This window comes from Aquila chrysaetos, chromosome 3, assembly GCF_900496995.4.
Source record: "Aquila chrysaetos chrysaetos chromosome 3, bAquChr1.4, whole genome shotgun sequence".
Lineage (NCBI taxonomy): Eukaryota > Metazoa > Chordata > Aves > Accipitriformes > Accipitridae > Aquila > Aquila chrysaetos.
This window is the reverse complement of record NC_044006.1, coordinates 5,181,122-5,197,040: the sequence shown is the minus strand read 5'-3', so window position 1 is coordinate 5,197,040 and position 15,919 is coordinate 5,181,122. Positions and strand designations below refer to the sequence as shown.

Below are 15,919 nucleotides of genomic sequence, written 5' to 3'. Positions count from 1 at the left end.
ACAAGTGCATGCTTAATGGCTTTTGGGTTGAACAGGACAATCTAGTGTTGTTTATATCAGCTTTCAAGTAACCTTTTACAGGACTTTTTCTTGGTTCATAGGCTGAAGTAATATAAAAGCAGCACTCTTGGGCACGGCAGATAAAAATAGTTCCCATGAAATACAAAGTTGCGTGTTTGCATTTTTGCAAACAACCGTGAAGTGATTAGGAAATGGCACTTCCAAGTAACTGTCAAGAAAAGCCACATGTTTTATTCTGGCTGTATAATGGTCATAAACCTGCGGTAACGGCACCCTTGTTTTGCGCAATACCGGATGTGGCGGTTGCCAACCGACTGAGAAAACCACCAAAGGAGGACTGAGCTTTGCTCAAAGTCATTTCAGTATTACAGAATCAACAGTTCTTTTTTTTTTTTTTTAATTTTGTGTGACGAGGCAGAAATATTCGCTTGTCCTCTGGGACAGCTCAAACGCCAGTGAAACCACAGGTAAGTACTTCGTCAAAAAAACTGGGCCAGCAATAAGCCGCCGTACAAACTCCCAAGGAAAAAGCTCAGCTGCAACTGAGTGCGGGGACTGCTGCCACTGCCCCGAGCTCCCGGTGGGACCTTCCCAGGTTCCGCGTCCCCGCTCCGCGTCCCACATCCCATGGAGCTACTGGCTGTGCTGTTTCTCCTGCAGGTAAGTGGACTGCGGGGGCTGCGGGCATGGAGCTCCCCTCCCGGCTCCGGCCGTACGGAGTGGGCATCGTTCGTCTTCTGGCCTCCAAGGAGGGATGGCTCCTCCGTCCCCGGGTACCGGGCTCAGGTCTCCTGGAAGGGGGTTTCCTCCGCTCCTCCTGCTAGGGATAGCAGGGCGTTCATGCCTGGCAGAGCACACTGGTGCCTAGTGTTGACCTTGCTGGATTAATGACCCCCCACGGTAATTCAGGGGCATTTCCATGAATGTTTCTGGGGGGTTCGTGGTCCTGAACTGGGTTCAGCAGTGACCATGGCTGGAATGGGTACAGCAGTAGCCTGAGCCGTTGCTGCACACCTGGTGCACATGGAGGAGTGTGGAAGCCATAAAATACACAAAGCTTCCAGTATAATTAAAAGGGGCTACCCATACACAAACGGGAAAGCAGCTTGTTTGGGAGGTCCAGCAGAGCTGAACATGGAACAAAGCTAATAGATACTACATACAAATGCCAGGTTAAAGCCTTGCTTGCTGTTTTTACATCACGGAGGTTTTTCCTTGGGTTATACAACAGCTTTACAGAGTAGCTCCGAGGCATTACTGGTGAACAGCGATTGCTTCGCAAATTTATAACCTTGGCAACTTTATTTTCTTTCTTCAGAAAAAGGTCATGGGGTAAAGTCCCGACCTTTGCCCAAGTCTAGGCAGGAGGAGCTGTTTCATTGTTTAAATGCCGCTGGAAACATTTGATGGAATGGGTCATAAAACCTCAAGCTTTCCAACGAAAGTGGTGAAAACTAGGAGGAATGTGTACAAGTTACCCGTGAGCTAATGGCAATAGTGTAATTTGAGTACTCTCATACTCCTTTGTGGTGAAAGATTTCAAGTAAAAAGCAGTGTTTGAAGCCAGTGCAGGAAGCCTGTACTCATAAAAGGGCAAATCCTGCCAATTAGGGTGCAGTTACCATTCTCAATAATTTATTTTACGCATCGGGATTGGAGACTTTGGGCCAGTGTTCATCTTCTGGTAAATCAGCTATGTTTGGAACACTTAGAGTCACATAACAGAGTTTCTGAGAACCTGAAATATTCCCCACACTTAAGTTTTTTCCAGTAGTACGTTTATGTCCTGTCAATACCAGACAACTTCTAAAGACGCACTAGACACAGAGAGACAGAGATGAATGTTTTAAAAATTGGAGATACTTGGTTTGAGAAAAGCCATAGAGATAATACCAGGGATTGTTAGATGCAGTGTCTGCACGTTTCTGGGACTGGCATCACCTGACCAGGGAAATTAGTATCCAAGCTCTCATGCAAATTCATTTGGAATAAGATGGATGATATTTGTGGAGTTTCCAGGGTTAGATACAATTTAATGCAATGCTGTCAAAACTGGATCAATATGTTTCTGTGAAGACAAATTGCTCCTAGACAGCATATCAATGGTTTCCAGTTAACCACACTTCCAATAATCATCTTTTTTTTTTCCCACAAGATTACTGCTGCCAACAGTTTTTCTCATGAAATTGAAAATTTCAGTTTAAGACAAGCCATCCGAAAGAAGAGTATTCAGGTTTGTTGTCAATATTATGTAATAACAGATATACAACTGTTAATATGTAAACTGTGACACTAAATACACTTCTTTATCCAATAGTGGATAGATTCTTATCAGTTAGACAGTCTACGTCCTCTACAGCGTACAAAAAGGACCTGGGTTATCACCACGATTGACGTTCAAGAGGAGGACAAAGGACCATTCCCAAAATATGCTGGACAGGTACAAACAACCTGTTACTAAAAGTTCTTCCTGAACCTCAGTAAAGTACTCATCACAACAGATTGTAAAATAAAATACCAAAGGTAGGAGAGGTCAAGAATTGTGCATCGAACAGCAACTTTTTAAAAAACTTACTTGTTCAAAGTTGTCTTATTTACACAGAGTTGGGTAGAATTTTGTGGTGTGGGGGATATACTGCTCCTTTCTATGGGCAGCTGTAGGCACACTCAGGGGAAAGAAGACTATAGAGTAGGAGAGATAAGAGAGTCATTGCACAGGGCTGTGTACCTGCACATTGTGCAGAGAGTTGTGATGCTGCAACCCAGAAAGCTGTTGAGTTGGCTGAGACCAAGCCTGCAAGCAAGGCCCCATCTGCAAAAAGAAGGTGGGCAGGAAGAGAATTGGTCTGAAGTCTTTTTATTTCTGTTCCATCTTCCCTACTCACACTGCATTGTGCTACTTCTCTTTTCAAAAGCTGTTCATTAACAAATCACTTAAAACATCAGTAAAATATTTAATGAGTGGACCTGGAGTAGATGAATCTCCAGAGCTTGGACTGTTTTCTATAGAAGATGATGCAAATGGACATGTGTATGTGCATCGTAGCATTGACAGAGAAAAGACCCCAACTTTTCAGGTAATGCACTTTAAAAAAATACTTAAAACTGTTTGCAAATATTAATTGCTTTCTCATGGCTAAATGCTTCACAAGAATGAGACACACCTATAAGAATTTTAAGTGTTTATTTTCATGATCTCCTTATTTTGAACCTCTAAGTAAATGCTAAGATGATTGTCTCAGCAGAGACCCGTAGGTAACTTCCACATCACTATTCATTATAAATCTTTGTGGCATGTTTGGATTTCCACAAATATCTTTACACTTTTTTTCTGTCTTCTTTTTGGTATTACCCTTGATCATAATCTAAAAAATGAAAAAAACTCAAGAACTCCTATAATCAAGAGAATGGAAGCAAATAGTTATGCATTACAAAAAAAATAGATAATACTGTATTACTGTAACTTTACGTAAGAGTAAGTATATGTTTCTCCTTAAAAAGCAGAAAAGTGCTCATAAGCAGTAAGTGTCATGAAAGAAATGTGATAACAAGTGTATGAATGAAATATGTGAGTGTGGGTTTGTTTTCCTCTTGCTAAAAATATTCAATTGTGGTCTCCTTATGTTTATTCTGTGATGATTTCTATTTGTGTCTCTGCGTATTAACTGTACCCAATTCCATGTGGCTTTCTGTGCAAGGTCTTGCCTTCCATAATGAAAAGATAAATTTTTGAGAGCTTTCTATTCCCCCTCACTGGACACATGGCTGTTCCGCAGCAGGCACTCTGGGCTTGGCTTAAAGCAGAAATAAGTGTAGCAAAGGAGAACTCAGCATTCAGAATCGAATCCCCTGCACATGCATGGATATGGAGCCAAAACATCAAAGAAATGCGGCTAGAGAAAACTGAATGTACTACTTCAATAAATACTTTAGAATCGGGAAGCACATGTGAAAGCATTCTTTTGTCTGGCCCCAAAGATATTTATGTATTTTATATTAGGCAGTCATTTCAAATAATCCAGATCCAGGTACTGATTTTTTCTAAAGTATTGTTTAATGCACAGGATGACCATTATCAATCTACTACCTTTGAAAGCTGAAATAATGACTTAGTGATGCAACTCAAAGCCAAATGCTAGCCAAATATGACTGAAGAAGCTTCAAAATTGAAAGTTTTTTGTTCCATTCTGATATCTAAATGATACCATTCATTCCATTCTGATATCTGTGTTGCTACTCATTTAGATACGTTTCGATATTGTGTATAGAAAAACTGGTGAACCATTGGACCACCCTTTATTTTTCAAGATAAACGTTAAAGATATTAATGACAACGCACCTGAGTTTCTCAAGGAGGAATACAACATTACAATAAGAGAGAACCACAATAAAGGTAAGTGCCATCCAAACAAGGGACACTACTGGTTTGTGTATGACTGCTCTCTTTTAATTCCATTGTCTTTCTTTTTCCTTCCTTACTACATTTGTTTTTCTCCCTGGGTTTTACTTAAACACTCATGGGTTTAGGGACTATTTCCTGTGAAGGACTGTTTCCTACCTCTTGACTTCTCGTCTGATTAACCTCAATGTACATTAGCATGATGTTGGAGACATTCTGGAAAAACTCCTAAGATATTTCTTAACTACAAGCCAAGACTTTAGCAGACTAATCTGAACTGTGGATCTGGAACCTGCAAATGCACGCTGCTTCACAGAAGGTGGTCAGACACACTGGTTTAGAAATAAGACTTCATCTGGGTGTGTAGACACATGGGCATCGTGCCAACTCCTCAGGAGCTGGCTGAGAGCTGGCATAAATAGTGAATGTTTTTGATAAAGTAAATTCAGAATTGTAGTAACTCTATTGTCTAACGGTACTTTAGGCAGATTTGCCACCCAAATGAGGTGGTGGCCAGAGTCTTTGCAGGGATAACCATAGCCACAGGAGAAGTTAAAGATTTTCTTAGGACTTGGGTGTTCAAGAGCCTGCAGACAGGCCTGAGAAACTCCATGTCGAGACTAAACACTTCTGTTAATGTCTCAATTCTTCATCCTAGATGAGCCAGTTTTCCAAGTTACTGCCTTGGACAAAGATGAAGAAGGCACTGTGAATTCTCAGGTGTCCTATTCTCTAAGTATGCAAATGCCCCTTCCAGATGGATTCATGTTTAATATTGATCCTACCACAGGATCAATACTTCTGTCAGGATGCCTGGATTATAAGGTGATGTACATATGGCAGCTTCTTATCATTTAATGCGTGATACATGTTCACTACATGTTAACTAGGTATAAGGGAAAGGACAGTCTCACATCCAGCTTTGTAGCTGCGACTGGCAAAATACAGGAACTGCTTCTGAACTGAGTTTGGAGCTTCCTTTCTTCTGTTTTTCAGACTGCCGACTCTTTCAAACTTCTGATTAAAGCCAGTGACCATGGAACACCCCAGCTGTCATCTACTGCAACAGTGAATGTAGTGGTTGAAGACGCAAACAACCACCTCCCTGTATTTACTAGTGATAATGTAAGGAAAAACATTATAACTTTACTGAACCTTTCTAAATATAGTTCAGTCCTTCAAACTACTAAATACACTCAGCAGTGGAAATGGGAACCCTCAGATGCGGAATCAGGCCAAAACATGTGCAAATGAGCTTTATGTGTTAGAAGAAATACGTCTTAAAAATGTGGACAGTAAGAGAATGCTTGACTATTGACAGTGATAAACTTTGTTAGTTTTCTGTGTACAGCACTAGAAGGTTTTCGTCTCGCTATTAGTGTAAGGATGCTGACAGACTAGCTTATTCTAACATCTGAGAAGCTAAGGTGCTGATTACAATCTACTCTTGAAAGATCCTAGTTTTGATCTGTGAAGACCTCAATGGCCCAAAACCTGCCTGCCTACAAACTCAGTACATCTTAGTGGGGCAGTTAGGTGTGGTAGCAATGCTTCTGCTGGCATATTCTGTGAGGCTGCTTGTAAAGCATTTGCTGTATGAATGGGAGCAACTGAGCTTGCTGGCAGGAAGAGGGCTCTGAGGAGTTAAAAACTGTGAATGGGTAGACAGCTACACTTAGTTCAGATAAGAGCTATCCATTTTCAGGCCCTGGTCCCATTAATAGCTCAGGTCCCAGAAAGACTGTTTTTGTAATTTGCATGTTGACACATTGTTGTGGTTTAACCCTGACTGGCAGCTAAACAGCACACAGCCGCTGGCTCACTCCCCTGCGGTGGGGTGTGGGAGAGAATTGGAAAGGTAAAAATGAGGAAACTGGTGGGTTGAGATAAAGACAATTTAATGGGTAAAGCAAAAGCCACAGATAATAGATAATCTGCCAAAACAGGTTTATACAGGAAATCTGAGCTTCATTATCATTAACTCCAGTCTAGTAAAATTCTGAGCCTTCTCACAGCTGTGATTTGTTCCCTCTGAGTACATATATTATTCTTCACAGCATTTTTAAAAGCTGTGATGCAAGAGCAGTATTGTTTACATATGAGAAGGCAAGAGTCTGAATTTTCGGATCTCAACCAGTGACCAACTTACATGAGGAAAATAAACACAAACAAATTGCATTTTATTACCATGTCATGTTTTAAAACATATTTCTGCCTTAGGTGATTTAATTGGCATTTCTTAGCCTGTCTTTGGAGTGCTGGTTAGGCATGCTGGTGACTACATTGCACCATCAAAAACTTAAACCACTGTGAAGAAATTACCTAAAATCTCACACATACTTGCTTTATACAAGGTCAGGTATGTAACATCTGCAGACTAGTTCTGGCCTAAGCCTGTATGCACCAATCTCTTCTACATGGCAGAAGACAATCCTGGATGAAAAGCCCTAGTGGCATTTAGGGGCCTATTACTACAGTCAGTAGTAGGAGAGATGAGTAGTCTCCTGGTTTTAGATGAAGATCAGGTTTAGTAATAAGTTCTTTATGAAGTCAGTGGGAATGTGTTGGAGGAAAATTAGTTCTGTAAGTCCCACAGGGGTTCTCTGTCACTGAGTGGGGACGCATGAACCACCGCAGACAATGACAGTGTGTGCAGAATGTAGCTCCACATGGTCTGGTGGTGGAGGTCTGGCTCAGAACTGTCTAACAAGCTTCTTCCTCTTGAAGAATAGAAATAGTCCTTATTTCTTTCCTTTCCCCTCCCAGTACCAGCTACAGGTTTCAGCAGGTCAAGAACATCCAGCTGTATTACGGCTCCAAGTGGAAGATAAAGACTCTCCCAACACTCCAGCTTGGAGAGCAAAATACAGAGTAATGAAAGGCAATGAGAAGGAACAGTTCACCATTGAGACGGATCCAGACACAAATGAAGGCATTTTGAGCGTTATCAAGGTAAGGAGCAGTAATAGATGAGCTACAGCATGGCAATGTGTAGCGTGGGCAGTCTGATTACAAGACTGATAGCTTAGCATCTTAGCTGAGTTCCATGAACTCAGCTCACCTCTGAGTTCCAGGTATATAGATGTGCCTGCCAAACCAAAGGTTATAACTGCTAATCAGACTTTTGTCTGGGGTTTTCAGCCTCTCAGCTATGAAGATGACTCTGAGATGAAACTTGTCATTTCTGTATCAAATGAAGAACCTTTCTTTTTGTGTAAAAATGGCACTGTGATGATCTCAGGCCTAGAATCCATGAGTACAACTGTGAACATCAAGGTCTTAGAGTCACAACATGCTCCTAGGTTTCATCCTCCTACACTTACTGTCCAAAGAGAAGATTCAATGAAGCCTGGGAAAGTATTTAGAAGGTATCCTGCCACATATCCAGATGATGTGCCAAATAAGATAAAGTAAGTGGAGATGCTTCTAACTCTAAGAATAAGAAATAGCTTAGGAATATGAAGATGTTTTTGAGTTTAATTTGGTATATGTACATATATGAATATACATACACGTATATATTTACAGTTATATGAAGATATACATTAGAGGTGCAGGTTTACTATTGATGATATTGCAGATCCCCATAACTGGCTCTGTAAGATACAATTTAAAGGTGCAGTCAGTTCTTGGTTGCTCAATGTTTCTGCTGTTTTCAAAACAGTTTTGCCTAAAACGAGGTTGCATTATTTATATTTTACTTTTGACGACAAAATTTTGATGCCATAGAAAGGACTAAGGTATGCTTGGCTGTAGGAATGGTAATCTGTCAAGGAAATTAGATACTTTCTTAGCCCCTAGGAACAGTTTTTATGGGCCTGTACAAGGTATGGGGACTTGTATGGGAAACTGTTTGCTGGCTGTGTTAAAACACACAGCTTGTCATAGAGTTAACAGAAGTAAGCATCACTAACAAGTAAAAATACTTACAGAGCTCAAAAGGACAAAGAAAGATGCAGTAGCAATTTTCTATTCTTCAAAATCCATTCAAGATTGTAACTTGTAACTTTTACCTTTCTTTTAAAGATATGAACTAGCCCATGACCCAAATGGTTGGCTGAGGGTGGATGAGAATTCTGGAGTTCTTACTGTGGCAAAAGAATTTGATCAAGAATCCCCTCATGTGAACAACAGCCTGTACACCATTATTGTTCATGCTATTGATCATGGTAAGTAGCTATTCAAAAAATAGTCAAGCAGTATTTGGACTGTTTGAGATGAGGTGCGTGTTAGATATAAAATGATAGCAAGACTAAGGATCTAAGTGGAGAATAGTAATGCAGAACACCCTAAGGTTTAAAACTTGTTATGTGTGACTAGTAGGATAAACCTGAGATCCTGCCAATGGACAGGCTTTGTGCCAATGGACTCATAACCCAGTTGTGAGTGTTTTTCTGTTTCTTTTGCTCCTGTCTAGGTATTCCACCACAGACTGGTACTGGCACCATCCTGCTTTACTTGTCTGACATTAATGATCATATGCCAACATTAGTGGCTCCTTCTTTAGATGTGTGTGACAAAAAAGAAGGGATGCCTCTCATTATGAAAGCTAAGTCTGCTCCGGTCCATTCACATTCTGGGCCATTTACATTTGAGCTGGCTGAGGACTCTGAAGATGTGAAGCATAACTGGAAATTAGGAAGGAACTTTGGTGAGCTCTTCCTTTCATGTCCTTCATGAGAAGTTTATTGTCAGTTATGTGCCCTCTAGTTATTTCACTGTCCGTTACCTTCATGGTTTGGTACTGATTAGTCTCAATGAAACTGAAGGGATGTGGAAGTACAGCTTTCAAAATATAAAGTTACTGCAATTTTAAAAAAAGTTACATTGTTCTTCATCTCTGCTGAGGACAGGACCAGAAGCCATGTGCTCAAATTGCAGAAAGGGGAATAAGACAGCTGAGGAACCACTTCTGCATTTGATTAACTACCTAATGAATTCTAGAGGTTTTCAGTGCATCTGTGCCAGAATGCAGCAAGACTGGGACAGATCTCTTTGCCCAGAAGGCTCAGCAAGGTCATAAAGTGGGATGTCATTTTGTCGTATTAACTATGGTGCATTAAGGCTGGAAAAAGTATTTGTAATTGGGGTGCAAACAAGTTTCCCCTTGATTATCAATAGAAGGGACTGTAGAATATCACGCTTCTTTCTATGAGTCTTAAAATAATTTGCTTGTCTTCTTTTTAGGGGAGTCAGTTGAACTTTTAATGCTAAGAAGCATTCCACAAGGTAGCTACTTGGTGCCCGTCTTTATTCAGGACAGGCAAGGATTTTCTACAAGGCAGAATCAACATGTTAGGCTCTGCTTTTGCCCAGATGGACATACATGTAAAGATTCACCACTTCCACAAGCAGCAGTGAGATTTGGAGGTGGTGCCATTGCTATAATACTGATGGCTTTCTTATTACTACTGGGTAAGTAACCTCCTAACTTACGCGTGCAAGTTATCTGTCATCTGCCCATTGGATCTCATTGCAATTGCAGCTCATGAACATGTGCTAAAATCTAGCAGCCTTAACAAGAAAGGCCATTTGCCTTAATGTGTTAGAGAGTAGTCAAGGGGCAAGCAGTTAACACTTGCACTCTTCATGGCGCTTCCATCCATATGTCATGGTCCATGACCTGTTCTCTCTTCAAATTTTAGGAAGACCTTAGTTTTCCAACATAAGACATTGCCAGTTCCATCTAGTAACCGAAGAGATCTTTTTTCGATAGCCAAGAAAACTTTCAAATTACTAAGCACTATGATACAATGTGTAATGCAGAGGAAGGTGGTATCCAAGGCTGACAACACAGGGTAAAAGACACTAGAAAGATCAGTGAAACTTACCTGCACTCATGCTTGGGATGTGAAAAGGTGAGGACTGTATTATAGAGAACTGAAAAAGGGAAGATAACCTAGATGCATGGAATACTATTGTATGAACAACAATAAATACAAGTATGTAACCTAGGAAAAAAGAAAATATCTAAACTGAAAAAACAGCAATGTACTGTTAACAGGTGGAATTTTTCAGCTTGTTACTTGTGAAAATCACGATTACATTATGGCTAGAAGATGACTGGCAAATGTAAATGTGTTGTTAAGCTGAACTTTAGTACAACAAAGTAAATATTCTTGTTTGCATTGAATGAAATTGAATACTTCACTTCTTTGACATTAACCATGTACTGGATAACTGGAAGTTATTAATTTCTCCCATAGGGTTACACTACTCAGTAATTGCTTGTTATAAAGCTGCTTCCTCTGTAACAGCTCATGTTGGTTACTGCTGAAGAGATGAACTACTGATTGTTTATCTGAAGCAAAAATTAATAGTTTATCTGACCACTATTCCTCTGGTTACCTGTGAGTGATCTCGTATGTCTGCCTGCTCACTGCAGTGCTCTGTGGAGATAACCGCTTGGCTTTCTAAAGCAGGCTAACTGCTCCAGGCCAAGCATTGCATCTGCACAACTACATTGCTGGAGGTTTCCAAGTTAGCTCGTTTGGAACTAGGCTGGGTACCTCACCAACCCACTGCATTGAGCCATACAGATCTATTCACAATGCCCATTTCACCATTCCCTTTCTTGTTTCAACAGTTTCCAGTATTCTACTTTGCCGGTTTTACATGCTGGGATCTAAAAGCAAAGCCATTGTTCCAGCTCAAGAAGGTGAACAGACTTTAATAAACTATAATGGAGAGAGCAGAATGTCTTTATCTCAAGTAAGTGCAAAAGCATATATTCCAATTACCCCACCAGTGTTGTGTGGCTGAATCTGGTACTAGTAATCTCTTTTATTACGTTTCCTCTGGTTTTTGTATTGAGCAAAATAAAGCTTTTTTTTTTGCCACTAAGCATATCTGGGGAGTGGTGTTCTGCATGGACTGGATAATGCTACTCTGGGGACAGACTATTATCACTTCTACCATTTCTCAGTATCAGCAGGACCTTCCCAGGTGTCTCATCCTACTGATGAATCTAACAGATGAGGAGGCACATCATCTCTTGTCACGCTGCACATACTAGTGTTTTCAACAAGGAAGTAAATGAAAGTGAAAAAGGGAATAGTCTGCAAAAGTGTCATACTTCACAGGCTAGTTCAGTTTCTTATTAATACCATCCCTCTCCCTGCATTCAGGCTAAGCTGGATGTTACAGCTCATGCTGCTCTACCACCTGTGTCTGTGGAGGCTGGAAAAGAAGTGATTGCTGAGGTAACTGCCTGTTTCCTTATGTAAATGCCCTTTTTTATACCACAGAAACTGTAATCCCAAGAATGAGATTTGGTATTAATAATAGTGGGAAGAATAATGCAATATACTTCAATGAGAAAATAAGTGTCACTTGTTGGAGACTCAGCTGGTATTTAAAATACTGTTGAGAACTTATGTTTTTCTAACAGCTTTTGAGACTGGCACTTCTTTTCATTAGTTATTGTTCTAAATATTTGGAAGTGTAATTTCTCCCAAAATTCTTATCACAGTACCTGAATTGATATGCACAAGATTTTATTCAGTTCTTGGCATAACTGAAATGGAACCATCATTATTCAGATATCTACCAAAGCATGCTGGTCAACATCATCTACTTAACATATCATAAAAGTGCGGACAGGATTTATGAGTATTTTTAAGACCAGAAGATGTACTTCTGGGGGTTTGAAGGCTTTTGAGTTTGTTCTGTGGATTTTTGTACTGCATTCTCTAACAGATGTGTATTTTTATTGTAAAGAATGCCTGAACGAAATTCTGGTCTACATCAGTAGGTGACTGCCATGTGTTCTGTTCATAAGTATGTAGTGATCACCAAGAGACTCTAAGAACAATCTCTGTCTTACAGCAGGCAAAGAAAATGTAAAATAGTTTTTTTTATGCATGTGAGAACCCAGTTCCACAATCCTTAAGACCATAGTTAGGAGCTAGGATTACCTGTGTGGGTAGACTTTATAAAGTTCTGAGGTCATGTTTGGTGCCATTAATGAAAAGGAATCCAATAAATTTAGAGGAAGAAACATATTTAAATACTGGAGATTATTAAGAAAGCCTACAGTTGGTGACTGCATGTACATATGGAGCATGTACTCATAAGAAGAAACAGTACTTGAACAGAAAAAGCTGCAATGTAACTGGAGGAGACAGCACAAGAGAAATGGATGTAACAGAGAAAGATAATTGGAATTATTTGTATCAGAAAGAAATGTTAGTAGGTGACTTTATGCTGGTCAAACCTGAGATACTATGTCTGTCTTCCAGGATAGCCTGTGCACTAGTTACGAGACATTCCAAATAAGACACCTTGATTGCATCACACAGACAGTGGACAAAATACTGGGTCAGGTAAGAAATGAATGTTGAATCCCTCCTTTGTCAAGCTGGCATGTAAGAATAGGAAAAAAGGCTTGCAAAACTGGAAAGCTGCTATGCCTTCATCTATTGTCTCAGCCCACATCTAAGAAGCATTACAGTCGAAAGCAAGGGATATATTTGATGGGGAAACATTCAGGACTCTTCCTTGTTGAAAATGCCTTGTCTCCTAGACTTCTTGCTGCCTCTGGCGCATCACCCAGCAGTTACTGCAAGTCTGGGGTCTGTCACCTGTGACAAATCCTTCAGGACGCTGAGGTGGGGCTAAAATGCTTTCTCTTGCTGTTCAGGGTTCAAGTTTGGTTGCCTGCTCTTTCACTTCCATGCTATCAAGGAAATCCTAGTTCCTTTTGCCATGTCCTGTCTGGCCGCTGCATATTGACTGGCCTGCCCTCCATGCCTCCTTGGGCCAGACTGCATGCCTCCACGCGCTCATGTTTACTTGATAGCTGTCTGGTCCAGGACAGATCAAATGCTCTTTTCTGTCTCATTTGTACTCTAGGGGAAGTTCAGGCTGTGGTGCTTATGCAGCTGAGAGTTTCAGTAAAACTTTTCCTTTTCAGCGAAAGACTCATACTCATCACTGTAAACTCCTGGCTTACCTGCCTAATTTGCATACTATGAATTCCTTTAATTTCCAAAAGGGCAGTAGGATCTTCCATGATGATTTGCATTGTTTCTTCCCTTCTTTAGAAACTGTATTTCCAAAACACACTGGAAGATTATGGGGCCATCGATGAACCTTGCAGATATGCTGAGGAAGGAGAACTAGAGCGAAGTAACTCCTTCTGCTCTGTCTCCACTGGCAGTGAGGACTTGCCTGTTGATTTTTTGGACACTCTGGGACCAAAGTTTTCTGCTCTGGAAGGAATCTGTCAGAAGCGATTTCCATCACTCAATTAATTTCAAAAGTCTGTGACTACTTTATGGTGTTGCAAAGGCTTCTGGCAGAAGCACTGACAAATTCAGAAAAAAAGAACCATCTGCACTTGAAAGTGTTGCAGTGTGTTTGAACCATGAGTACCTCGCCTTTTATTCTTCCTGCCTGCACTGCATGCCTGCAGCCAAGAACGTGACGTGTCTGGAAGGTCCACTCTACTCTGCAGAGATGATGGAGTGATTTTGGCATATTCTGTGCAGACTTATGCAAATAGAAGATCTGATATTAAGGATCCTCAATTTAGTATGCAAAGGAAAAAAACCAGATCTACTAGGCTAGAAATTCCAGTTAAAGTTCCATATGGAAATAAGCCAGTTCTGAACAGAGAAGGCAATTACCAGCTAGGCCAGCGATACAGTCCTTTCTCCGGTAAATCCAAGATTAACTTTAGTACAGTGCCATGTGGATCTGACTTGATGATCAGATCTTTTATTTCTATATGACTTTCTTTTCTATTTTCTATATGTTTTCAGTGAGACATCGAAGAGAAAGTGCACTTCTACTCTTAGTGTGACTGAAACCGCATAATGACCTGAGAGATCTGCACCATCTTTGCCTTTTAGTGTAAAACAGGCACTGTAGTGCTTGCATGCTTATGCTGGCATCTGGTGTCTGTTAGTATTATTACACTATTGTAAATAATACTCTAAATGCTAAGAAATTGTTGACAGAGGACAAGGTATGGTTATTCCTTTCATTCAAATAACTACCTTCTCTGAATTAGCTACAAGTGACCATGATGAGGAAATTCATGGGTTTCCTCAAGCACCATTGATAAGACAGACAAAATAATAAAGAAAGTATGGTATCAAATTTCCCTGTGTGGAAACCACAGATACTTTATTTTTAAACGTTGTGGTTTGTACATGTCTGAATGTGTGCAGTTGACCTATGCTCAGTTATAGCATGATGGCTATTGGTGTTACAATACATGAATGAGGAAAGAATAGCTCAGAAGAAAGTATTTTGCCATTAGGTAAGTTATACATTCAATAAGAGGTAGAATTAGTCACAAATCTTACTTCTGTTCTATTACAATTCTGTGCTAAAAAAGAATTGCTTTCCCTAAGGCAAGCACTAAGTCTGGTATCTAAGGCACTGTTCTTCTGTTTTAAAGTTTACTTAAACAATAAATTATGCTTTTGCTCAGATGTTATTAACTGATAATTCAAGGCTGGAAACTTCAGTCAAGTGTGATTAAAGAATCTGGCTGAGTGGTAGGCAGCTAAGTTTTCCTAAATGCCAGCAGCAAGATCTGTTTACACAAGAAATCACTACTCTGGTAAACTGTCCTTAACTTAGAACTCCAGATAGAAGACTTCAAGTGAGGCCAGTGATTTAACAGCACTGCTAATAACCAAGATGACTTTTTTTATTGCAAACTATAACCGTATTGGTCAGATTAGAATTATGCTGTGTTTTTCTATTTCTTCTGAAAATTATGCAAGATTAATAATGAAAGTATTCTGTGTGTTTACTGTTTGTGTAAACTTGTGTTGGGTCTATAGCACACTATGCTTACAAACACCAAAACATTAAATGTGATCAGACCCACAGTTGCTAATGCCAGAAAAAGTTGTCTCTCTCTTGCATGAAAAAAAAAGAACTGTTTTAATGAAAAGCTGTGGTATAGCAAATCAGAACGTTCACTGGAGGTTCTTACAATCATATACAATGTGCCTATATGGCTAGTAACATTCATTATTTCAGTGCCTTCAAGAGTTTCGAAGACGTAGACACACTAAGCTAATACAGCTTCCCAGCATCATTGTGAGGTAAAGATGTAGTGTTTACACTTTAAAGAGCAGAAATTTAGGCTGAAAGAGCTCCTCCATTGACCACAGTCACACAGAGAGCTTGCAGCAAACAAAGGAATGGCATTTATCAATTGTGCTCCATGTATATTTTGCCTTTCACCAATAATGTTGGCCATTGCAGCAGCTTTTTACGCCATTCCTTTTGACCAGACCTGAGGAATACGCACTCTGCTTTGGTCGTATCAAAACAGTACAAAATCTCTAGTATATACAGTCTTGGAGCAAACAGAATGGAAGTAACAAATAATTAAACCCCTTATTTTACAGATAAGGGACTGATGCACAGAAATCCTGTCAGTTCCCATAATCAAAAAGAGACTTGCAGAATGGATCTAGATTTTCAGAATCCCCTTTTACAGTGTAATCATTGAAGTATCATTATATTCATAAT

General features: G+C 40.0%; 1 protein-coding gene across 1 annotated transcript; it reads left to right on the top strand.

The window, feature by feature from the left end:
* Positions 1 to 236: 236 nt before the first annotated feature.
* CDH26 (cadherin 26) lies at positions 237 to 15,227 on the top strand. Its single transcript, XM_030010687.2, has 16 exons — positions 237 to 681; positions 2,177 to 2,254; positions 2,339 to 2,461; positions 2,937 to 3,098; positions 4,267 to 4,414; positions 5,079 to 5,245; positions 5,417 to 5,545; positions 7,187 to 7,372; positions 7,562 to 7,830; positions 8,447 to 8,589; positions 8,838 to 9,071; positions 9,608 to 9,835; positions 11,007 to 11,131; positions 11,548 to 11,622; positions 12,661 to 12,744; positions 13,465 to 15,227. The coding sequence occupies exons 1-16, from the start codon at positions 649 to 651 to the stop codon at positions 13,672 to 13,674; spliced, it is 2,394 nt and encodes a 797-aa protein (XP_029866547.1). The 5' UTR covers positions 237 to 648; the 3' UTR covers positions 13,675 to 15,227.
* The last annotated feature ends 692 nt before the right edge of the window (positions 15,228 to 15,919 follow it).

Coding starts and splice junctions, on each gene's coding strand:
- CDH26 (XM_030010687.2), top strand. CDS start 649: ATGGAGCTACTGGCTGTGCTGTTTCTCCTGCAG. Junction 682..2,176: donor CTGTGCTGTTTCTCCTGCAG/GTAAGTGGACTG, acceptor TTTTCCCACAAG/ATTACTGCTGCCAACAGTTT. Junction 2,462..2,936: donor TCCCAAAATATGCTGGACAG/GTACAAACAACC, acceptor TCTTTTCAAAAG/CTGTTCATTAACAAATCACT.